General features: G+C 38.6%; 1 protein-coding gene across 1 annotated transcript in view; it reads left to right on the forward strand.

Annotated features, from left to right (window-relative positions):
- Adamts19 (ADAM metallopeptidase with thrombospondin type 1 motif 19) overlaps positions 1-26,780 on the forward strand; it is a 201,261-nt gene that overhangs the window by 164,324 nt on the left and 10,157 nt on the right. Inside the window, exons 19-21 of the mRNA XM_059246204.1 lie at positions 4,960-5,095; positions 12,635-12,839; positions 13,752-13,904. Of these exons, the coding sequence (XP_059102187.1) occupies positions 4,960-5,095; positions 12,635-12,839; positions 13,752-13,904 (494 nt within the window). The remainder of the gene's footprint in view (positions 1-4,959; positions 5,096-12,634; positions 12,840-13,751; positions 13,905-26,780) is intronic.

Genomic DNA, 26,780 nt, shown 5'->3' on the forward strand with positions numbered 1-26,780 from the left:
TCCATAAGAAATGAAAGTGAGTCACCCAGAGGCTGGCATTTGACTATATGAAGAGTGAGGCTATGGCGATAGAAGACAGAGCTTCGGGAAAAAAAACTTGAGCAGTGTCTTGTGGAGAATTCTAAAACCAAAGCCCCTGTGATCTAGATCCAAAAGCACTGTTTATAAACAAGAAAATGCTGCTGTTGGTGAAGGAAGCATGAGAAACATGGACAAGAAATAGTGTGTTAGGGGAGCCCAGAGGCTCAGGGAGCATCCAAAGGCACAGAGAGCAAGGGACATTGGGGTTGCCATGCCCCTGCCCTCTGGGGCCTTCACAGAAAAAGCAACACAGGGCAGACAAGGGGGATTTTATGTAGTACAATTGGCTCTCAAGGTGAACTCCAACTAACACACTTCAAATTACTGCTTGTATTGGGACTTCTCACCAGTCATCATTGCCACAGGATATTTTCTTTCTTGCTGAACCCCGCTATCACCATGCATGCCTTCATTTCCCCCATTCTCCTAGCCCGGTGTCTCATCTACACCCAAGGCTACAAGTCTGTCTTGTCTATTCTTGCTTGTCTATTCTTCACAGGGCCATCTTCATTAAGGGATTCTGCTTCCATCCAACAGTCATATATATCATTTCATATATATATATGAAAAATATAAATGAATATATATGGAAGCAGAATATATATAATATATATATATATATATGAAAGCACCAACAGAAGGAAACATCCTCAAATGAAAATGTGCAGTTGCAAATTCTCTTTAATATAATTGAGGTATTCAATCATGCCTGCAGCCCACTGTTCAGTTGCTATCCCATGGTGATGGTAGGCTATGAAATTGAGGAATAATTAAGGAACTGGTAATCCACCTCAAAGCTGCAAAATCAATCATTAAAACCTGTTTACACTTAAAAATCTAGACAGGAAAGGACTTGCCCACTGCAGTATATTTATTTTTCTTTGCTCTGCAGATGCAGTCTGATAAATACACATCATGTATAGTTCTTAGGTTTGAAAAGCCAATTGTTTAAGGTTAAGTCTTGTCTGTGAGTCTTAGGAAACATTTTGTTAATTTCTAAACATCAAGCAATAGAAGTTCACTACGGAGTCTCTGAGTTTCCGAGTCAGTGAGACTATGAGCTATTCTTCAACGTGGCTTAATTTTTAGCATAAGAAATTGGAATGCTTAGCAAATAATTATGTCTCGATGTTACATGTCCATGTAGGGCTTGTCAGAATTAGAATCTGGGACACCTAAACTGAAGGTTTTTTCCTTCATCATATCACTTTCAAGGGTTGCTCAGAATCTTCATATAGCTCTTCCTGGCATAAAATGGTGTCTTCTTGGCCATTCAGGATTTCATTGGATTCAGAAAGATGGTTCAATATGCATGATTAGATAAAACTTTAGCTACCCTTATTTTCAGTTCCCTTGGCTTATTTTATAAAATGTCCCTTCTGTATGTAGTTCTTATAGGGTCTATTTTTGTGCCGATCTTCTCTGGATGGTGTTCCACTGTTTAGTCAACAGCTTTTAATAATTTCTATGTTAGTAGGGCACATTTATCTCAATGCCAAAATATTTCTGGGCTTTTGGATATTGTTTCCCCTTTCAGTTCATAAAGTGTATGAGCATAATTTCAAGAATGGCATCATCTCTAACTTTACATTGTTGATTTTATAGCCAAAAAACTTTGTAATCTTTCAGCATATCCATGAATTAAATGAGAGTATGCCCAGAACATTAAAAACAGATTCACAGGCGTTACCTTTAACAGAAAGAGGAGGAATAATAGCTCATAAGGGAGAGCAAGTAGCATCACTGAGCAGCATTGCATTTCAGTATTTGAAATGTTTGTCTCCCAGCTGTATTGTATAGAATTAAACACAGAGTAATAAGTGGAGAAAAGAAGCAAAAATGTGTTGTGTTGTCCAGCTAAATTTTTATCACAGTTGTCTTAAGTGGCATTTTAACATTATAACTGAAGCTAAATTTAGTTCATAATCAACTGATGTAAGTTTAATAATGTCAGTTATTACAGAATACAAAAACTTAAGACAGGAATTCTTAAGGAATTATGTGAGGTGAATACTACCTAAAAATACTACTAGCAAACATTTCAAACAACTTATCATTACATGTAACACAGTATGTGGGAAGAGGGGGGAAGAGAAAAAGGTAAACACAGATATATGGTACATATTCACTGATAAAAGCTTTCATCTTGGGCTTTATAAAGAGTAAGTTACAGGTGCTATGGAGGGAGGGAGTGGAAAGGAGGGACCTTGATTGTGAAGGGAAGGGGGAGGGTAATGCAGAAGGAGAGGGAGGAAGGATAGATGAGTGTCAGGATTTTTAAAAAGCCATAGGAAAACATTACTCTGTAGACTTGCTTAGAAATACACATAATATTTGTGTGCACGTACATATTACACACACACACACACACACACACACACACACACACTTACACACACACTATGCATGCATGACAAGAATCCCAGTGTCAGGTATAGGGAACCTTCCTTTTGATTGTTGGTCCAGGAGACCCTTCCCCAAACAATATATACCATTGCTCTTGCCCTTGCTTGCCACCCATAATTTGAAGGTAAACCCCTATTGCTGAACATACCACACACTTTAGACACAGGCTTTGAGGATTCAAGCTGTAAATGATCTGGAAGCCTCATCCTGGGGAATGGCTCTTATAATATTGGAAGGTGCTATGCAACTGCCAAGGGAGAAAAGCAAATGATAATTCAACCTAGCTTTAAAGCCTACGGATCACAGCAGTGACTAGCACACCAAGATTCCCCCAGTGGGGCAATGCGGCACTTTTATCATAGTGATAGCCAACAGGTGCCTTATTGAAAAAAAGCTCCTGCTCAATGGGAAGCAGTTCATTCCTGGTACTATAAACATAGTCAGTTAGTCATGAATGGAGTCATAGATCTTAGAGGAGACCCTATTATTGCCATTTTCCTAAACCGATAAAATTTCTAACGGCATTCTAAATAATGTCCTTATACCCATGGATAAGTGCATAGCTCACCTAACCAAAAACAAAAACAACAACAACAGCAACAACAAAAACAAAACAAAAAAATAGAAGAAAAAAACCTCTTATTTGACTAAGATGACCATCACAGAGATCTACAACTGGTCAAAATGTAGACAGTCAGGTGTGAGGTTTGAAGAAGACATATCCCTCCCAGGCTCACATGCTTGTCCACTGGGTTTTTATTAGTGGTACTGTCTAGGGATATTATTTAGACCCTTGGTGGAGGAAGTGTGTAACTAGGCCTAGGCTTTTAGAGTTTATAGCCTTGCTCCACTTCCAGTTCATACTCTGCATTGTATATGTGATGGAAGATGGGATGTCTTAGCTTCCTGCTCCAGCACTGTGCCTACTGCTGATTGTCATACTTCCCCACCATGATGGACTGTTATCCTCTGGAGCTGCAAGCCAACAAACACTTCCACCATAAGTTGTTTCTGGTCAGAGTATTTTATTGCAATAGACAAATAACTAACGCAAAAGGTAATCATGGGATGTTCAACCCTAGTTGAAACCCCACACCTAAGGCACATGGAACATCCTGGAAGAGTTGTAAGAATTGGAGAGTTGGAGAACCAGGATGCCAGCTGTGAGATCGTGTCTTCTGGACACATGTGCATGTATATATGTAACAATATTAATTTAGAAGAGGCTATACATTTGAGAGGTGGGAAGGAACATGAGAAAAATTGGAAGGGGAAAGAGGGGTAGATATGGTGTAAATATAGTATTCATGGATAAAACTCTAAAAAATGAATAAAAATATTTTAAAGACATTGACACCAGGCCTCTTTTTACTTTTTTTAAAGATTTGTTTGTTTTAATTGTATGAATGTGAGTATTCTGCCTGTACATCTGTCTGTGCACTGCATGCAGGCCTGGTATCCACAGAGGCCAGAAGAGGACATCAGATCCCCTGGAACTAGAATTACAGATGATTGTGAGCTGTCATGTGGGTGCTAGGAGTCAAACCCCAAGTCCTCTGCAAGAACACCAGTGCTCTTAACTGCTGAACCATCTCTCCAGCCGAAGTCCTTTTTTAAAAAACAACTTAAAATGTACCTGTGAAATAAATATTTCCTTTGCTTTGGAGTTCTGAAACATCGAAAAATATTTGAAAGAATGGATTATATTTATTTTGATAAATCAGTTCTGTACAAAGTTCTGTTTTATATAAAAGACCCATTTTGAGTGACAAGCACAACAGAGGCATTAAAAAAATGAGCCATCCTGTAGTGTTTGAAGGTTCTGTGTGGAAGCAACAGTAACCACATTCCCTCATGGTTTACTTTAGTGGATAGGTTGAAGGAAGAAACTTTTGAATGGACACAGGAGACACTTTTTTGGGGGAAAAAAAAGAAGAGTTATCAACATGCTTCTATATCCTGAAAATATATAGCATGAGGAAATAATAAGTGAAGGAAAAAGAAATGAAAAGAGTGTAAGGGGCAGAATACTCTGCATTCTTCCAGCCAGTCCATGGTCATCTTATCACACACACAGATTGCTGCTCTTCATGTCTCATTCCAGGTTGTAAGGAGGGAACCAAGCCTTCAGCTCCAAACTGGAGTTGAGCTCTTGGCATTCAGATGTTTGTGCCTTTTAAATGAATATGTGTGACAGAAAATGATGTTTTAGGGATATCATTGTCTTGATTTTCAGTTTTGAAGTTACTATTGTGTGTGGGTTCCGAGATATATGTCATTAACACACAAAATAGGAACCGCCATGTACCTTTGAAGGAAAAACATTTAAGCCTAAAGGTGCGTTTTGTTATGTAACAAATAGCATCATATTCATTGGTATAACGTAAAATTGGTTAAAACTATATGGAAATCTCCATTTCACAAAAGCCTGTAATGACATCATTGCATTATGTGTCCATCTGCTCTTTGCAGGAGAGAGGAAGACAATGGTGTCCTGCACAAAAATCATGAGCAAGAATATCAGTATTGTGGACAACAAGAAATGCAAGTACTTAACTAAGCCAGAGCCACAAATTCGAAAGTGCAATGAGCAACCTTGTCAAACAAGGTAACTGTATTCTAGCAGTCATTGCATGGCTTCACTTTCAAACTAACTCAGTGATGATCAGAATAACTGCTTCTTCAGAACATTACAAAGAAGCACATACCCATGTGTGAACATAGAAATAAGATAGAGCTGAGAGAGTAGCTTAAGACTTATGGGTAACTTCTTCAGAGTGTGAGAACAACCCTGTAAATAAAAATAGAGGTTACATCTTAAATGTAAGAAGAAACTATGAGTCACCTCTTCAGGTTTATTGTCATTTAATTGAATCTAGCTATTTGCTTCAGATGAGACGTTAGAATTTGACAGGAAAAAGTTGACCAGGGCAAGTCTGGGCAGTCCCAAGCCCTGCAAGACAACAGAGGACATGGGGTCCTTCTGGTGCTAGCAGCCAGGACCTCACTCCTTCAAAGGTCTCAAGACCAACTGCCTAGTTCCTGGTATCTGGTCCCCAGATTTCTAGGCTGGGCTATGATTTCCTCGGTGAATATTGGGCAACAAGATAGTCAAGGCTCGTATATAAGGAGCAAAATAGCAACGCTGTCAGCTTCAAGTATGGAGGAAAGAAGGGTCTTGGCCAAGGAAGCAGATAGGAATGTATGAACCTAGGTGCAATTTTGCTTATGAGTACTTGGCATGGCTTCCATAGTGGGGCCTGAATATTCACACGCTTTCTCTTAAAAATGAGTGGTGTGTTTAAGTAAGACAGCCCAATGTCACAAACCCTACCATGTTTAGAGAAGGTCTGATAAAAAGAGAATGAGGGTTCATTGATTCTCTAGAGTGGTGAAAGAATGCTTTCTTTACCTGACACTCAGGATTGTTGAGACTTGGTGGATTGGACTGAGTTGAAAGTTCTCAGAAAGGCAGAGAATCGATCCCCCTTCATAAGAGCTTTTGCAATTGAATTATGGAGAATTTGCACACCCTATCACTCAAACATGCAAAGAATGTACAGCTTTGTAGCCCTGTACAGCTTATCTTTCCCATAACGTCCTACCACAAAAGGAAAGTATGGGAGGGGGCTGTGTGGTTGGAGGAACAAAACTGCCAGTTAAGCCTATTTCATTTTGTACTGATTTCTTTGGAAATTAGTGTTGCCTAGGTAAATGTTTTCGTCTGGATTTTGTTTCCACTCCTTTTATTTGCTGAAGTCTCCCTGTTCCCACTGTATTGCAAAATAAAATTATTAGGCCCTACTTAATGAGTTCAGTCCACGTAGTAAAACTTAAAATGTTTGGGGGAATCCTTTCTTCCTTTAGAAGTGTTGAGGTTTCAAGCCTTATTTTGCCGTGGATTTGGTGTTCTTAAGTTAGTGTAATCTGGTTCCTAATTTTTCCTTCTCCACTGACAGTCCTAACCCCCCCCCCCACATAGGTCATATACAAATAACAGAATAGGAGGATGATTTGAAAAGAATTTGCAGAAAGAAGTACGTTAATATGCATTCTATCACTCCATTCACCTGGCACCAGTCATGCTTTTTTAATGAAGCAGTGCAATTGGACTGCTGAAATTTGAAGTCTTTGATGTCAGGAGGCAGATCCTGAGTCCTTTTCAGTCAGCACTGGACAGATAAACAGGTAGAACTAGTGCTGTGTCCTGTCAGAAAAGAATCTGGATTCCTTATAGTTCTCCAAGACTTCTTTATCTATTGTTCTATCTCTTTTTGTTGATATTGAAATGCTAAATAATAATAATAATCTATTATATATAATATATTGTATTAATTTATTATAATATAATTAGTATATGATTTTTATGTATTGTATATTTTAATAATTATATTGTTATAGATCATCATTATTATTATTTGTTCTTTTTTGCCAGACATGGTTTCTCTGTGTGGCCCTGGCTGTCCTGAAACTCACTCTGTAGACCAGGCAGGCCTTGAACTCACAGAGATTCACCTGCCTCTGCCTCCAGAGCACCAGGATTAAAAGTGTTAAATGCTCAATTATTTTATGAGATGCTCTTAACTTTAAAACACAATTTATGTATACTGTTGGTTGAAAGCAGTAGCTTTGTTCTGCGGCATCTGGGATCTTGAATGAGCTTCTAATTTTAGGACTAGAATGTCCTGCCTTCTTCCTGACTCTTTCTGTGAAGGAGCAAAGTGTGTGATACTCAGCATTTGCTTATCAGCTGATGCCGTCAACCACCTTGGAGAAAGGTGCCTTGACGAAGACGTGGTGAATGAATCATTTTACAAGGCACGTTCAGATTTGAGTGAGAAATTTTTGCATCAGACTGGAAGTTGGAGGATATTGTCTTTCTTCCGTGGGACAGGGAGGCAATGTCTTTAAACAGGAAGCAGCGTCAATGAGGAAAGCAGGGAATGAACATGAGCAATCATTACGGATCATCACAGGATATCTTTCCAAGACCTGCTGACAAGGCACATCCTTCCTTCCCCTGCTTCTCTTCTGTCTCCCCAAGGGAACATATTCTAGTTCCATTCACTCTATGTTTCCATTTTCCTGCTCCTATTATGAAATATCCTCACAAAAGCATCCTAAGGAGGCATGAGATGATTTGATGGATGAAGATACTTGCCACCAAGCCTGACTACCTGAGTTTAATTCCTCGGTCCCACATTTGTGTGGAAAGAGAAAATTGACTCTCATGATTTGTCCTCTCACCTCCATGTGTGATATGGGAAATACGTATCTATACACCTAAACCCACACATGCACTCACATATATAAAGAACAGATGAGTAAATGTGAAGAGAGCAGAAAGCTAGTTACGAGACCAAGGACTTACTTGGCTCACAGTTTGAGGGTACAGTCAGTCATGGTGGGGAAGCGGGAACAGCAGGAACTTGACACAGTTGGTCACATTTTATCCATAGTATGAATGTCCCAAGAAAAAGAGTAAATTGACCTATTGGTATATCACATATAAAATTTCATAAGTCTTCCTAAATGTTTGTTTCTACTCTTCTCTAACAGACACTTAATACAAATGATCTTTTTATAGTCCCAGTTCAATTAAAAATTAAAGCTGACTTTGGAGTTGGAGAATGACCCTCTCCTTCTCTAAACCCAAGCATGTTGTTAAAAGGAAAATGCAAAATCTCTGTATCATGTCAGAAGAAAGAGCCATCTGATATGGGACAGAAGAAAACCAAAAAATTAAGGGACTATACTATTGGTACTAATCTTAATTCTTTGGTTATACTTTGATTCTTTAAACTTTTCTTAAGGTATGAATTTTATATCAAAATTCATAAGATTGATATATAGATAGATATTAAACTTTTGTTATGATATTAATGGTCATATAGAGTACTAACTAATTCTAGAAAAAAGGCTTCATTTAGCTGCCTATACATGTTTTTGTGCTGGAGTCTCTATCAGTTTTCTTCAGGGAATCATGAACAGGCCTAACAGCGAATTTGAAGTCTCCAGAAAGATGATGGGGCCCCACAATGAGGATTCCATATGGACAATAATAATACCACTAAGTTGACAAACATCACCCATTAGATCAGCTTTGGACTACAAACTGCTCAGAACAATTAAGAGATGGCTAGCTGAGATGACCCAGCCTCACAGACTGTTCAAGCAAGGATAAGCCCTACACTTTTGCATTATGCAGAGACTGGACAACAAATGATACAGCTACCACTCTGGAACTTGACTATTAACCCAAAATCTTTCTTTTCAGGATCCCCTAACAATGCCTTTGCCCACAAACAGCAAGAAGCAATTTTAAGAACACAACACCCACATTCCCAAGAGGTGGGGCGGGTGGTTTTTGGTCTTTCAATGGGTTTTGGGTTTGGGATACTAGTCATTGTTTAGGATGGTTGGTTACAAGTTGTTATTGTTAATGATCAGGAAAGAAGCTAAACAAAGGAGATTAGATTTAAGGTTCTTGTTTTTTTTTTTAAAGTATATATATATATATATATATATATATATATATATATATATATGAGGCAGATTATTGAATCTACTCTGAAAAAATATATAGAAATGATAGAATAAAGGGTAGATAATTTAATCTACTCTGAAAAGAAAAAAAGAGAGGATATAGACATGATACAGATAAAAAGGTGGATTATTGAATTTACTTTTAAAAGACTACTAGTTTTAAATATTTTACATTAGATTGGATTTTTATATATTGTATACAAATTATATATATTGAGATTAATATTGTTATCAAATGCTGTATGTATATTTCTAATCTTGTTCAGGATATTGTACCTATGCAGTTCATTTAACAATGTAATGCAATTTGCTAATCCTTGAATGTTATTATAAATATAAAGAAATGGAAGTTAGTAGTTAGACATTACAATCCAACTTGTAGTCACATTAGGTATGTTTTCAAGGTCAAGCACAGATATATTTTAGATAGATATGTCATCTTCAAGCCCTTCAGAGATCTACAGAATATGGCATTTAAAATGTTTTAATAACATAGATTTTTTCTTTTTTTATGACTATGAGACATGTCTGCTCCTGGCAGCACCAATCTACTTCAGAAAAGATATGGGCATTGAAGAAACTGCATATGGAGTTAACTTTCGTTGTGGCAAAAGTTAGCCACTGGGCAACAAAATGCTCTCACATTGACTGCTGACAAACAGGACAAAATGGACAGACAGGACACAAAACAAAGGACTACTGATCCTTGCCAAGACAAGTGTGGTTGCAGCTTTAGCAACAGGCGTCCTCTGAAGCTAGGACAATATGACACCATCGCTGAAATGGCTTTGCAATCTGGAAAAGGTACAGTGCCACTTCCTTCAAAGCCAGCTTAACAGGCAGTGGACCAATGGCTTCTGATGTGCAGTGGAACAGTAGCGGAAACAGTTATTCTTGAAGGAGTAAATAGACTGACAGAGTCTAACCTCTCAATGGTAGACTGGCATCTAATAAAGGAAATGAAGCCACTCACAAGCCAAGAAGAATGGGCAGCCAAATTCTAAATCACCAACAATTTCCAGAATTTAAAATCCTGAACCATGGCAGGACACTGGCGGAATTCAAGTTTATCTGGTACATGGAATACTCGCACTAAATGTGGGGTCGAGCTGTAGGCTTTGTGTACATCCTACTTCACAAATGAGTCTGTTAGGTATGCTAAGCCTGTAGGCTGATGATGCCCCAACGTGCAGAGAAACCTCAGGTGACTGTCCAGGCAGCTGGCTGTTTCTGTCAACTCACATTGTTTTGGAAGTCTCTTGTTTGCACTTCCTGTTTTACTAGGTAGTATTATTTCCTTCTCTGGTCTCTGGGGGAGTTGAAGATTAGATAGTTATAGTTACAGTTTTCCTTGTTAAGAAATTCAGAAAAGAAACTCAGTAAGAGGTGTTAAGTGTATAAGTTTGAAAGACATCATAAGATAGTTTTCTGTTGGTAATATAAGTTAGGATAGAAAGGGAATTTGGTACATTTTGGAGTCACCAAAATAGGATAAATAATGGAATATTTTCTCTGAATTTGTCAAATGCAAATGGACTAAACATTGTTAATGTATTTATTGTTTGTTTGTATATATTGTATATAGTTATTGTACTTTTTGTATATAATTTCTCTTATATTAGTTATAACCATTTTTTAATTTTTATTAGATCAAAAAAGGGGAAATGTGGTGATATTTTATTTGTGCTAAAATGTAGTGATACTTTATTTGTGCATTTATAAATAAAGATTGCCTGGAGATCAGGGGGCGGGAGGGAGGCCAGTCATTTTAAGTAAACAAAGAAGTCAGGCAGCACACGCCCTTAGCAGGCAGGATCTCTGTGTGTTCAAGACCACACTAGGGAACAGAGCCAAGTGTGGTTACACACGCCTTTAATCCCAATACCAACCATAGAGACTTGGAGGTCTGTACAGACAGACAGACAGTGACAGAGCTGTGTAGGAAGAGGAAGTGAGGTAGCTGAGCTAAGAGCCAATGAGAGGGCAAAAAAGCAAGGCATGTAAGCCTGGGTAGACAGGAAGTCGTGTTCCTTGGAAGCTGTGGAGTTGGTGAGGTGAGGTTATCTGGTGGCTTTCTGTATTTCCCTGGTCTCTCTAAGGCTTTAACCCAAATTTCTGGCTTCATGTTGTTTTTTATTTAATAAGACCATTTAGAAATTTGGCTACAAGTTTCCACAAGCCAGGTGGCAGAACTATGGAAATGCCCCAGCCTGGGAGTGGCCAGGATGAGCATCCTAAGAGGAGGTTGTCTAGAGCTTGATCAGGATCCTGAGGAAATGGCCTGAGGTGAAAGCTTAAACTATTTGCAGAGCAAACTCAGCACATGGTTTGGTTTCTGAACAAGTAGAAGATGAAGATGCATGTGTAGTTTAAAGATAGATTATTTTAAATATGTCAATATATGTATTATATCTATTACACCAGCCCTCTTTCTGGTGGCTCCGTTCTGGGCACTTTTAGCTATACATAGTCAACTGCAACCTCAAATGTTAAGTGGGATATTCTTTCTTATCTGTTTATTTATCTATTTGGAGGGATAGGTGTCAAGGAACTCATGTAGAGGTCAGAAGAAAACTAGTAGGGCTGGGTTATTTCCTTCTGTCTTGTGGGTTTCCACTGAGCTCATATTGTTAGGTTTTGCTTCAGGCACTTTTACTTCCTGAGTCATTTCGGCAGCCCTGAGTAGCTATATAAAAGAATCCATATGGTTTTACATTTCATGCCTTCTGAGTCGTTGAATCAAATCTGACTCTGTCCACTCCCTTGTGCCTGGGCTGTGAACCATCCTTTGGTCTCACATATTCATGCCATCAATATTGTTCTATAGTCACTATGAAGCTGTCTCAAATATCAGATGGACTGTCTGTCACCATGCTTATATTTTTGTGGCCCTTACAAGGTAGCTTTATGCTGTGTCACAGTGCCTTGGGATTCTCCTCACTCCATTTCAACATATGGCTCTTCCACATTGCAAGGATATGAATAAATACAGTACAGTGGGAAGGGAGACTGTTCCTAACATAGGACCTGGTTCCTTCCTAAAGCTAAATTAGAATCGATGGTTAAGCTAATGCCCTTGTGATACACCTCAAGTCATTAGAAGTAGCAGTAACATAGACACATATTACTGCCTTGATTATTGTTTGGAACTAAAATATGTGTGTATGTGTATGTGTGTGTTGACTGAGTGATTAAATCAGTAAAAATGAAAACAAATTATTAGAGTCCCAAAGATAACTGAAATGAGATCATGTTAATAAACTCATATGTCTATGTTTGCTTTAGAGCTAGTCAGTGGCTAGGCCAAAGCATATACATTGCTAGCTGGGAGATAGTCTCCTAACTCACTGAATCTCTGTATGATTCAATTTGCCTTTCTGTAAATGGCCGCGATAGCTGTGGTTCCAACACATGTGGGTTTTGTGAACATTTGCAATGCAAAGAAAAGGAACAATTCCAAATCATTTTATATTGACGGTTATTCTGTGAGTAGGTGTTGAGCAGACAGGTTAACACGTAGAACAGCAGAATGGCAAGTGTCACGTATATGGGAAGTAGACATTTTTAAATTTATTTCCAATGACCTTTGCTTGACTTTTAGGTGGATGATGACCGAATGGACCACCTGTTCACGAACGTGTGGAAAGGGAGTACAGAGCAGACAAGTGGCCTGTACCCAGCAACTGAACAACGGAACACTGATTAGAGCCTTGGAGAGGGACTGCATGGGGCCAAAGCCCGCCACTGCCCAGCGCTGTGAGGGCCAGGACTGCATGACAGTGTGGGAGGCAGGCGTGTGGTCTGAGGTATGGGACATAGCCTATTTCTTTCCCTTTTCCTTCTCTGACCCTTCGCTCCTACAAAGTCTTCTTGTGTCATGTCCCAAAGAGGTGTGCGTGACAATTGATATGTAAAACTACTAATTGATAAAAAGGAAAATAGCTAATTTTGAAAATATAGAAATCCAAAGAACCACTCACGTACAATTTAAACTTATGATTTTTCTCACATATATACTGTGAGTACTGCTGGAGAAGCACACATTAAGTGTATATATGACTCCTTGCATATCTCTGAATACTAAAAAGGAAAAGGAAACTAACATTTAGCAATTATTTTATGTGTGTGAGCCATGAGATTTTTACTTCTTATTTGGTTAAGTGTTTATATATAAACACAAATGTAAGAAACTTAATTGTTTGCTATTTTATATGTGTGGGCAGTATAACATAGAGGAAATAATCCACTCAAAAGTTCTACATAAGTAATAAAGCTTAAGTTTAGACCAAGGTGAACTCATGACACCACACAGTCTTGCAAGCTTATAGTGTGCCACATACAAGTGTGTTCCATGCAAATCCACAGTGACAAACTCACATTATCATTACACATACCTTACCATAACTATATATGCCACTTATCGCATACATTCAGGGACTTCTCTGAACCAGTTTAGGTGTGTAAGTGCATGGAGCCCTACAAACACATTAACATGATACACGTGCAAAGCCCACTCCCACGTAGACACACGGAAAATTATCTGTGTACATAATTTCATAATACTGTATATGATGTAAAATGATAAATAGACCTGTTTTATTAAACAAAAAACTAACTGTCCTTTTAAAAAAATAAGAGAAATGATAGAAACCATTTTAAACGTGCCTTAATCAATGGCCTGTGTCAACTCTATTCAAACCTTTAATATTATCTTCCAGTGCTCAGTCAAGTGTGGCAAAGGCGTCCGGCATAGGACCGTGAGGTGCACTAACCCGAGAAAGAAGTGTGTACTCTCCACCAGACCCAGGGAGGCGGAGGACTGTGAGGATTATTCAAAATGCTATGTGTGGCGAGTAGGTGACTGGTCTAAGGTGAGAATGATTTGCGTTGAGTGTAGGAAGTGTAGAGAGTAGAGGCAGGATATCAAGGAGGTAGAGTGTTCCATGCCCATCTTTAACATCTGTCCATTTCTCTGAGATTATGACCTCTAAGGAATGATGTTAATGATTGAGATAAAACAGAGAAAATGTGTAACATCGTAACATCGTAGTTAGCATAACAAAAAGATCTCTAAAAATAGTGAACATTATTTTGTTGCTACATTTATGGTCATACTTCTTCCTCAGACTGTGTTTAATAATGTCTATTTGATAGATAAAATTTTATAAATGAGTAAATTCAAACTACAATTAAAGGGGTTACCAGTAGAAGAGCAAAGGGACAAGTATTTTTGGGCTGTGCACAGTAGAAATGGAAATTACCAGAATTCCTCACCTCTCCCCCCGACACTTTGGTAAAACAAAATTGGAACACAGGCGTTAATAGAGATGTAGAAAAACATGTAAGGACAAGGTATATCCTAGAGGGGGCATCAGCTTGTCAAGAGTGGAACCAGGATCACATTGCTAAAGTCAGTTCAAATGGACAGAATTCATTTAGGCAGAGGGCAATTTTATTTCCTGGTAACAGTAAAGTTTGTTAAAATTTTTCGTATGTGGAGCATATAGGATGCATGTGGAACCTCATATATGATTAGTCTATGGGACACACCTAATACATTCCCTTCATGGGACATCAATGAGCTCCATGTTTTAATATAAAACTTTCATCAGATCAGGGTGAACACAGCTCTACTGTACCATTTTCCCAAATGTAATAATCCCACATGCAGCTGTGACATTGTGTTCAGCACAGAGCATCCAATGCTGTGGCCTAGGTAAAATATAAGCCTCCTCTCTTGGTTTTCATGAATGGAAAGAAAGATCTGCTGCAGAACATTAGGAAGCATGGTAGCTCTCCACCAAATGAGCTAAAGAACATTCTGGAAGAAATACTTTCAGTATATGAAGTATGTGAATTCTGACTTTCTCAATGTTGCCCTACATGAAATCATGGACATTTAAGGACTAATCTCTTTTCTTCTGTGTGTGGATGGGTAGCTTGGGTGTGGATGTAGGGGTGGAAAACCTAAGTATTGTGGTGTGTGTGTGTGTGTGTGTGTGTGTGTGTGTGTGTGTGTGTGTTTGCATAGCTGTGTATTTATGGCTTTATTCCCTAATAATCATTTGCACACAAATACTGCATTTGAGTTCTTAGGAAATTTAATGTTGTTCCACTATTTTCAACGTTCATATTTCACTTTAGGATTCAGATGTCCTTATAAACAAGCATTCAACCTGACCCATAAGGCTCTTTACTGATTCACATTTCAGCATGAATGACTTTCAGGCATCAACAAATTCCAGATTACCCGGAATCAATTTCTATCAGGTGCAGGATTTGTTTCAATAATTCTAAGAAGGAGGAAAACACCTTGGGTGGAATTTGAGAGATGTAAGAGACAGTTCTGATGGGTACATGACATAGGAGCATATGGATCAAGCCATCAAATGGGAAATGGACAGAAATATTTTCATATAATGAAGGAACGTGTTTGAAGGTGCAGGTCAGAAGAAAATGCAGCGGGAGTGCTAGCCGAAGTTAGGGTATTGTTGCCTGTTGGTATTTTGCCATTTGGTGGTTTTTGGTTTTTAATTTACATTTGGGGCAGAGATGCAGAAATCGATGCTAGATGTTTTCCTTCCTCTTTCCACCTCCTTTATTGAAACAGTCTCCCTCACTGAACACACTGCTCGCTTTTTCAGCTGACTATCCCCAGGGTCCACTAGTCTCTGCCCTCCTAGGGCTGGGGTTAGAGACATACGCAGCTTTGCCTGTCCCTGTAACAAGAATTGTTACTTGGGGTTAGTAAAACGTGCCTGCCGTGCCCTGGCCTTGTACGTTGCAACAGAGAAAAATGAACTTGGGGTGGTAGAAAGAACACTGATTATTTTATGCTACGTTTGAAAAACAGTGTTTTTCGATTTTACCATAATTATATATAAAATTCACAAGTATAGTTAGATTGAATAACGTCTCATTGGGTCATGTTGTGGTACAACTGAAACATAGCTTTTGGGGTGCTTGGGGAAGAGGATGGTTTCAGCAAGTGTAGTCTTAGCTTTGGTTAGCCTGTTCTTTCTTCATTCAATTGTTCTCATTCTCAACCTCATTATCCCTTCCCCTCTCCCCCTCCCCCTCTCTTTACATCAAAATATGTTTTCTCTTTTCCTTAAAGACATTTTTTTTCCTTCTTGAGGTCTCAGCATCACAAGTTCAAACAGCAATGTGTACAAATGAAAACCAGCGGCTCCTTGTGACTGTTCCTGATTGTACCCCCTTGTCCACTTCTCAGAGAGGGCTTTCATGTTAAAATGAAAAACATCCCAAACAATTACAGAGGAGGGGAACAATGCTGCAGTTACTGTGTTCCAGGGATTCAAGAGTTCAGGGACAGACAGAACACAGATCTCTGATTCTTATCAGCTGTGTCTCTCCGCCAGAAATAGCAACAAGATGTATGCGGTTGTGGCTGGATGTCTGTGCTCCTCTGAGGGCAATTAATCTGTCATCTTCACTCAGTTTCTACCCAGAGTTTTATACTATCAATACACCTAAGTGGACTTAATATTAAAACTTGCTTTGGCTTTGATCAGGAATATTGAATTTGCCATCCACGAAGTCTAGCAACACACAAACACTCCTCTCCTGGTAAGAAAGACACAGTATACACTGAATTAGTTAGAAGAGAGAGTGAGTCCTCAGGCTCTCCCGCTGCCTAGGAGTCATTAAGGAAATTGATACCAATCAAAGGCAGATGCAGAATATGGCTAATGCCTTAAACTAGTCCATTGCATTTGTATTAGCTTATATGATTTCTAACATTTATATTTGGGGTGGTTTTGTGTAAACAATGGGATAGTTACTCTCAGCTTAAGGGGCAGGGGGACCAGGCCCACGCGGCCAGTGATGGAGCTTAGTAGTAGAGCACTTGCCTAGCATACACTAGGTCCTAGATTCAAACCCTAATACCACCAAAACAAACAAACAAACAGACTTTCAAATGGAAAGACAGAAAGACTGATTTCTAGGTGGGTGCACTGCCGTGGAAATGGCCCATGTTTATTTCACAGAGCTGTTAAAACCAGGACACAGTGTTGTGCCCTGGTGTGGTTGAGGTTAACGGCTGATACAGTTATGAGTCACGTTCTGACTATGTCTGATAAGGATGTGGCCTGAAGATCTTTCTTACGGGAAGGGACTAGAACCCACATTTTTTGAGGCAACATGAATCTGCATTCACTCACTTAAGATGAGTGAATAATAAAATGACATATTTTCCCCCAAATTTGGCTTCTCTGCCTTTATTTGGACTTCTATGACTTCTGGTTTTCATTACTGGAGGCCAGCAGAAGAACAAATAAAAGCATTTTATTTACCTGTTACAGAGAATTTTGTTCTTTCCTGAAGATTTAATGGATTTTTAGTCTTCCATGAAATATTAACAAGTGATTTGTGTCATTAGTGATTTTTGTTCTATCGTTAGATTTATTTCATACTCTTAAATCCAAGATTACTTAGTAATGGAAAATTATCAAACGATGAAAAATGAATAGTTTGGGCCGCTTATCAAATTGTGGCATTTTAAATCAGTATTTGAACTACATATTATTATGAATCTTTTGAGGTGATGTAATCCTAAATGATACACAGTCAATCATTTTGAATGAGTTAATTGTACGTGTAGTTGAAAATATCTCTGTGTAGATACAGAGCAAGGAGGACAATGAGTCATTTGAACTTATCCCTGGAAAAGGAACCACCATCAAATAGTCATCATCAAATGAACAGTACAGAAACTGCAGGGATAAAGAGTCTGAAAAGCTAAGCTAATTCTCCACAAAAGGTAGATAAAATGTATCCATCTATCTAAACACATTCTGGTTGTAAAATAGCATCAAAGGGGGTGATAATTCTACATATTTTGATGTCATCTTTACTTGCCATGAATTTCTAGTTTTAAGTTGTTACAAATCTCAAAATCGTGTTTTAAATTTTTGTTCATTCTCCAGAAACAGTATTCTGGCTGTCATCCTCGTTCAGCTCACACTTACGGGTGACTGATGAATCAAATTAAAAGGAAGCTCAAAAGTAGAATGTTCAATCTAATCAGTTAAAGAGTAACAGCTCTTTCTAAGATTGCGCTTTGTGTAATCACCTACCATAACTGTAAAGACTCACTGGGTTAAGTCATTATTAAATTAAGATAACTCAGACCTAAGTATTAGAACAAAGGAACAGTGGTGTATTCGTTTACTTCCCCATCATAGTGATAAAACACTGACAAAAAGCATCTTGAGGAAGAGGGATTTATTTCACCCCACAGCACATAACACTTCATGGAGAGAAACCGAGACAGGAACTCCAGGCAGGAACCTGGGAGCAAGAGTTGAATCAGACCATGAGGGAACACAGCTTACTGACTTGCTCTCCATGGACTGCTCAGTTTTCTTGCTTTCTTCTAGAACTCATGACCACCTGTCCAAGAGTGACACTGCTCACAATGGAATGGGCCCTCTTACATGAATCATCAATCAATAAAATGTCCCCTAGATGCCCAACAGGCCAGTTTGATAGAGGCAATTACTCAACTGGGGGTCCCTCTCCAGATGACTCTATTTTCTGTCAAGTTGATAAAACCTAATTAATACAATTGACCCCTTATCAGTATGGCAAACAAACACATAACCATTGAATTACAACCTTTCCTTTCTTGTTTATCTCACAATCTCATGCCCATATCACAATATAAAGCATAGCATAACTTTCTTTAAAGGTATAACACTATTTTAAAAATTCCATTACTAAAAAGTTCAATGCCTTTAAAATGTCCAGTCTCTTCACTGTGATCTCCTATAAAATCTAAACTAAGTTATATACTTTCTTACTGCAAGAAGGAAGAACTAAGACATTAAATCAATCACACTTCAGCAAAACCAAAGTCATGAAGTATAGCTCCAAATCTTGTAGTCCGGTGCCTAACATCTGGAGTCATTCATGCTCTTCTGGCCTCTAAAGGATATTGGCAGCTCACCCTCTTCTAATTTTTTTTTAAAGATTTATTTATCTATTATGTATCCAGCGTATGTGACTGCAAGCCAGAAGTGGGCACCAGATCTCATTACAGTTGGTTGTGAGCCACCATGTGGTTGCTGGGAATTGAACTCAGGACCTCTGGAAGAGTAGTCAGTGCTCTTAACCTCTGGGCCATCTCTCCAGCCAAAGAGGGGCCTGAGGTTTTTTGTTTGTTTGGCTTTTTTTTTTATTTTTGTTGTTTTTGTTGCTTTTTTTTTGTTGTTTTTTTTTTGTGTGTGTGTGTGTGTGTGTGTGTGGTTTTTTTTTTTTTTTTTGAGCTGAGGATCGAACCCAGGGCTTTGCACTTGCTAGGCAAGCACTCTACCACTGCAGCTCACCCTCTTCTGCTCTGGCAGACACAGTACACAGAACTCGCCTCCTAGGCTCAGGCCAGCTCTGTGCTTCACCTGCTGCTGTTCTTGGTTGTCACCCCACAGTCCTGGCACCGCCAACAGTGCTAGGTCTCTACTACAACTGTGGCTGCACCTTCACCAACGGCCTATGTTGGCCTCTTTTTAGAAATCCCAACCCGGCCACATAGTGCAAAGCTTCAGCCGCTCCCCATGACCCTTTCAATCCTAGAGTCTTAAATACAACTGAGGCTGTGCTTTTTCCAGAGATAACTCCTCCCTTCTCACAGTGCCAAGCCTCAGCTGCTCTCCATGACCCCATTAATGCTTTAGGACTTCCCAAACCAGGATGATATAGGAGACACTTATTACAAGTTTGTTTACCAGCTTGAGGTGCAACTTTGGCCTTCTCTGGACCACACTTTCTGTGTGCTAACCCTAAGGAAATGCAACCCCGAAGACTTGGCCTCTATGATGCTGGTCTCCTATTCATCACAGCTGTTCTTTAGCCCTAGCTAGCCAGCATTGATTGTCTCAGTAAAGCCAAGTTTTCATGCACACAGACTCTTAATCAAAAGTATCACACAAAAGGCCTTGATAGTGTCTCTGTTTGTCTCTGAAACTTCGCGGGCCAAACCTCCATTTCTGTACCTCTCTCAACATTTTTATTTTTCCAACTCCCAAAACATCTCATTAAGCTCTGAGCACTCAAGTAGCTGCCTCTAGCCGAAACTCCTTCCATGGTCCTCTCCCACCCCCACCTCATGAAAAGAAAAATATGGACAGGTTCATCACAGCAATACACTATGTTACTGGTACAAATTTCTGTGTTAGTTTGTTTCTCTGTTGCTGTGATAAAACACTTAGGAAAAGTAACTTAAGGATAAAATGGTTAATTTGCAGTAGATCTTTTACTAGCATGTACAAGACTTGGGATTTAACTCTCTAGTGCTGAGAAGAGATGGGTATAACCAGACAGACAAATAGGATATTTATCCACTATCATGCTGATCTATGTTTATCCAGTTGGACAGCAGTTGATATATGCAGGACTTTATTATACCATTTTTCATATTCCAAAAGTCTACCCCTAGTGACACATTTCGTCCACATGGCACATCTACTCCAAACAGGCAATGGATGATGTTGACATTACTTAATAAAAGGGAAGTTGGGGTGTACTATGAGTTTGAGAAAATAAGACAAGGTCTTCCCATCTGAATATACAAAATGTGTGGGACTGCAGGCTGCCGCTGACACTTTCCCATAGCAGCAGATGTTAGTGCTGAGAAGGAAGGCAGGAAATACCTGCTAACTCAGTCCCCAGACCACTGTCCACTCCCAAGTCCTCCGCCATTTAACACTTCTTGTATTCTGACCTAAGTGACCTATTCAGAACTGTCTGCTCATCCTCATTGTCATCAACCGAAGTGTTTCCACAAATCTGGGTTTGAGCAATTTTCTTCTTTTGTAATCTCAGTTTCTCTGTATGGTCTTTGTATTTCTTCCAACTATCCAAGTCTTCAAGGACCAGCTTAAGGGTGCCCACAATAAGAGAAGCTTCAGAAATCCTCATTACTTGTCTGCAATATTGTTCTGTCAATTATTGTTGTACATTACAGTTGTTTTCTTCAGAATATCTGAACTCCTTGCCCCTCCTCACAACTATCTCAGCAAACAGACCGTTGCAGAATATGTAAGAAATGTTGACTGAATATACATCAAGCCCATTGCTCCTTAGGTAAACAAATACTTCACAATGATATTTCTTTGGAATGTTATTTTTTCTGGCTTAAATTCTACAACTATATTTCACATTGTGTGTATGTTTATAGGTATGTAGGCATATATACATACATACACACATTATGCATGTGATTTGTTTTATCTATTTTGATGCGAGATCACACGATACAGCCCAGGCTAGACTAGAAATCACTGTGTAGCCTTCAGGCACATGAAACTTGAAACGTTTCCGCCTGGGTCTCCTGAGTTTGGGGGGTATTTCATATTTATTAGAAAAGAGACAAGTAATTATTAAAAATCATTTTAAGAAAATTAAACCAATATAATTTTATGTAACTGAATTGCTGTATTGATCCCTTCACTTTGTCCTATGAAGTAGCTCATACTACTTTGAAATGCAGTTTTAAAGTAATCTATCCTTATTTAACTATCTTGATATTTGAGACAATAAATATCTCTAACATTGAGCATGTGTGCACGTGTTGGGGTTGGGGAGGAGTGGAGAAATGCATGTGTGTATGCTTCTAGGATCCAATGCTAGGGTTACAGACAAGCAGAGCCATGCCAGACTTTTTATGTGGGTGCTGGCATTCCAATTCAGATCTTCATGTATTCTGTCCAAGCACTCCTATCTACTGAACCATCTCACCAGCCTCTTTAAAGTTTTATGGAGATAGCTGACTTCTTTGGCTTCCTTGTGACACAGTGTAGCTGGGATCCTCACTGCTAGGTGAGACAGCAGCTATCTAACCTGGAAGAGTCATGGTGAACAGGGTGATTCTCATCTGAGACTTAGCAAATACGCGGCTTCTGTCAAGGTGGCGTAAGTTACAGAGAGCTACTGTATGCCGACGCCTGTGCTGTTTGCAATAAAAGCTTTACCTATTAAAACGGTGTAGAATTAATTTTAAAATTCAGATACTTCATTCCTCTCTCTTACATGGCCAGAAAAGAATCTGGTCTCCATTTGACAGAACTGTCGAATGGGACCTGGAAAGAATTTCCATTTAAAGTAACGTTTGATCACAGAGGTTGTAAAAGTGCTGTGTGTAGGATGATGATACAACAGAACCATCTGGATGCAAGTCTCGTGTCTTTTAGCCTCTGTGAGACCCTCTCATTCTGGGCCGAGAGCTGCCAGACTGATGAAGGGAGCTGAAACTCACGTTTGTGGGTTGCTTTGTTGGAATCTGACTTTCTCTCCTTCCGCTTCTGTATTGATCAGTGTACACTTGCTGTTAGTTATGGACTCACAGCTCTGCACAACGTAATCAGATCTCTTAATCATTCATAAGCGGTCTGTCTGATCTTGCCACATACATTTTTTGGACTTATTTTAACCATGTGCAAACATGTCATTAAACATAACGGAATACTGACACCTTTAGACAGAAGAAAGAAAGAAAAAAAGGAAGGGATAGAGGGAGGGAAGAAGAAAGGAAAGGGAGAGAAGAAAGCAACACTCTCAAATGTCTGACATCTAAGAATGAATCAATTCCAAACACCCATGTGTTAAATAAAGCAGAAAAGCTATTTTAAAAAGACATAAAAAAAAAAAACACTGACCAAACTAAACAGCTCTTCTTTAGAAACAAGCTCAGCTTTTGTCCTCAGTATGCATGTTTCCCACTCACTTCATTAGAAAGTTGAGTGGGAACTGCCAAGCATGTCCATAGCCCATGAGGAGCGCTGCTCCAATCATTTCCAGGGGAAGCCACCATTCAGCTTCGCCTTGAGGTCCCTTCTCGGCTGTGACTGCTACTCCACTCTTGTTAAGCCACTTTCGAATATCTCATTTATTCCCAAAGACAAATCCCCCAATCAGTGCTGCCAACCTTGTTACAGATTGGCACTTACCATTACAGATTAGATCATGTTTTCTAAGACTGTCCATTATATTGGTAGTTGAAAAAATTTCAAGTCCTGCCAGGGACAATTTTCCCTTAATTTAGGAATTCCTATTTCTTCTAGCAGCCAGCTGGAAATGAGTAAAATGTTACAGAGCTCTCCTTAGTGTTTGGCTTAGAGAATACAAATTCTGTCCAAAATATATATCTTTGGCACTCTCTAGAAGTAAGGAATCCTGGGTAATTGCTATGCAGGCCAACTGTGAGAAGTATTATTTTTAACACTTAAATACTGAATGATTACTTTTTGTTTTCAAGAAATTTAAAAATAAATCAAACTTACATTAGGTTTTTTACTCTAACAAAGTTTAAATAAAAACCCATTAGAGATAATTTTACTATTCAGTCTTGTGCCTCTCTGGTAAAATCTTTATGGTGGCATTGTCCAGCGTTTACAGCTAGAAGAATTTTGTATTCCCTAAGAACTACTTGTAACTTATGCAAATCAATGCTTTCATAAGTTCAATGACAAATTATTGATTATATAATCTAAATCCATACATTGTTATACACTAAAATCTCCCTTTTGGTCCAAATAAGTAATCTAAGTATTCAGAATGAGAGATAACAAGCTTAGCACCCAAATGTCACCTTATGGCTGTACTAAATCCAAAAGGGAAAACAATTATTAACATTTAGCCAATAGTTTAGAATCTCAGTATCTTTTCTTCAAGCATCTCACTACCTTTAAGTTGGATATAGAAGTCTTATGTTATTCCCATGTTAAAAATAACAAGGTTCTTCAAATTGTAACTGCATTAACAAATGTAAAATATTTCTGTAACAATAATTGATTGATAAGTAGATTTAGTCACTATTTCAATGTATTTTTTGAAAGTACTATAATTAAGGTAAAATACAATTTCTAGTTCTGGAAATATTTCATTCTGACACTAATATATGTGTATTATATATATATTGAGTTATTTTGTTCCAGGAATCAGACAGCTGATCTCACGTTCTTTAATTCAAAGACTTTTCCCCCTTCTTCCTTTTATAGTCTCTCCTAGAAGCATTGAGAAATTTTTATAGTGGAAGCATTATAGGACCCAGTCAGCTCTTACTACCTGTTGCAAGAATGGCAGAAAGGATGTAAGCCACGGGAGTATCCAACCTTACTGCAACTTGAGGTTGTCATCTACAAAAGTGTAGGCCACATTCATGTCTATCCTGGGACACATATGGCCCACATTTTGAACACACCAAGGTTTAAGATAAGAGAAAAGCTGTAAGGTTTGATAATGTACACTTTAAAATTTTTATTAAGTTTTTGAAAGTTCATGCAATGTATTTTGGTTATATCCATCTTTTCCCCGTCTCTTCCTTGATTTAACCCTTGTTCTATACCAACTCAATTTTCTGTACTGTTTCATATTCTTAAAGACACCTTGAATCTAACTAGGGCTGCCTATCTACTCTTGGGAGTGTGGCCATCCACTGGAATGTGTTAAACCTGTCAGGGCCACACCCTTAAAAAACAGTAACCCTCCATCTCCTAGAAGCTATCAATAGCCAATAATTCCTTGGGTATAGGTGTGACTTCTTCCTGCCCACCTTTCCTTTCTTTTCCACACTGTGATTTCTGTCTGGCTTGAGCTTATATGCGCCATGTGAATTCATGTGTGCAACTGGCCTGGTGTGTCTGGAAAACACTGTTTCCTTACAGTCATCCACCACCTCTGGCTCTTAGAGTCTTTCTGTCACCTCTTCCAAAATGATCCCTGAGTCTTGAGGTAATGTGACATAGATGCCCTTTGATGGCTGAGCATGCTACAATCGCTTATGTTCTGTACCTTATTTGGGTTTGTGTTAATCACCATCTGCTGCCAAAAGAAGCTTCTCTGATGACTTTTGAGAGATGCACTAATTATGGATGTAATGAAAGTCATTTGGAATCTGTTTACTACTATGTCTTATTAGCAGAACAATAGTAAAAGATTCTCCCCTAGGGCCAAGGACCTGTGCAGCACAGGTTCTTGGTCCTAAAAACTGTCCTACATATGGATTCCATCTGGGGAGAGAACCTTAAAAACAATCAGAAAATGGTTTATTATTCCCATGATATTCATGCCACTATTGTACTAATGGGCATAGAAATTAGTAAGAAGCCATGGGGAGTGGAAACTTCCACGAATGAGAAGATAGAACACAGTGCTACAAAGGGGGATGGGAGTAATGGAACAGAAAGGGTTAAATGGGTTGTGGCATAGGGTAGGGTAGAGAAGAGAATACAGGGAGTGATAAGCAACTCTATAGACCTGATAAAAACATGACAAACTACTACTGCAGAAGCTTCCTAAACTATAACCACATAGCCACATTAAAAAGAGTTTAAATGGAGTTACCCTATAATGAGACAATAATGCCCCAATAGGCACAACAGTCCAACAAAGAACCAGTGTCAGGAATGAGTTACATCTATTGGAATCGTTGGCGGCTATGAAGTCCCATAGACCCCCAAGTGTTATGAGCTCTTGCTGATGTTCTTGGTAACCTCAAGAATTGGAGGGTAAGCCCCAATTGCTGAAAACAACACACACTTCTCTACTAGAGCATAAAGATAACAAGCTGGGACTAACGTGAAAGCTCATTCCTACTTTCTAGTTTTCATAGTGCAGGACGGTGTTATGCATGCTACGAGTCTCGCTCAGCCGTGACCCCTGCAAGCTACGATAATGACCTACCTGGCATGATAGACATCTTATTTTAAAAGAAGATCAATTATTGTGGATACCAGGTTGATTCACCAGTATTTCTTTCTGTGGGCCTTATTTAACAAACTAATCATTTTCATACTCCAAGGTAATTAAAGTATTGAGCAAATTTCTCTTATGTTAAACTTTTGGTAAGCAAGCTGAGGTGTGAATGTAATTTACTTTAGTGTTAGTAATTGCCACTGATATCTCAAGATAAGAAAATATGTATTCTCTTAGGAAAATCTAAAGTGACATTTTCTAAACATTGCTCAATTGTATCAAGGCATGGAGATCATTTTCTTATGTAACCAGTCGTGATGAATATTAGTTAAAATAAAGTTTGTATCAAGTTGTTGGAGCTCCTTCTGTATGAAGAGAAGGGATTCCTAACATTGATTTTTCTATATGCTTTGTTATCTTTGTCAAAAAGCAAATGTCCAAAGGCATTTTTAGAAATTCTTTTCTCTTTAAACTTAACTTCTTGCATTTGCTGTAAAGGTTACCACAGTGAAGCTAGGATAACATGATTGTGTTTCTTGTGCAGAATGAACAAGAAGGATTGAATCATGAGGTATTTTGTTGCAAAGGTCCTTTGGGGCAATATTAAAGTTTTGGGAACAGCTTTTCACAATACACAATTCAAGGCTCTATTTTAGAAATAGTCTAGCACGATTTCCTTGCCAAGGCAATCTCAATGGCAAGGTGTCTGGTATGGCTTGGATTTCCTTGTTATTTTTTTAGTGTGCTGGATTTGTTATTTTCACAGTTTTGCTTTGCTAGAAGTCAAATGAGTTGCCATGTTTCAAGTATATTTGATATTTTCTTGACACATGTGAAAATCAAGCTTAGAATTAGTTATAAATAAAAATGGAGGTAAGAGAGAGGTAAATTTTTAAATTTACTTACAGTGTGGAGAAGCACCCCACCCTATACCACCATACTTCTTAATGAACAACTTAACGTATCATAACTTGTGAATATATGAAAACTAAATAATACAAATAGCAAAGACAATCAGACAGGTATATAGAGTG

Source organism: Peromyscus eremicus, chromosome 19 (genome assembly GCF_949786415.1).
Source record: "Peromyscus eremicus chromosome 19, PerEre_H2_v1, whole genome shotgun sequence".
NCBI classification, from domain to species: domain Eukaryota; kingdom Metazoa; phylum Chordata; class Mammalia; order Rodentia; family Cricetidae; genus Peromyscus; species Peromyscus eremicus.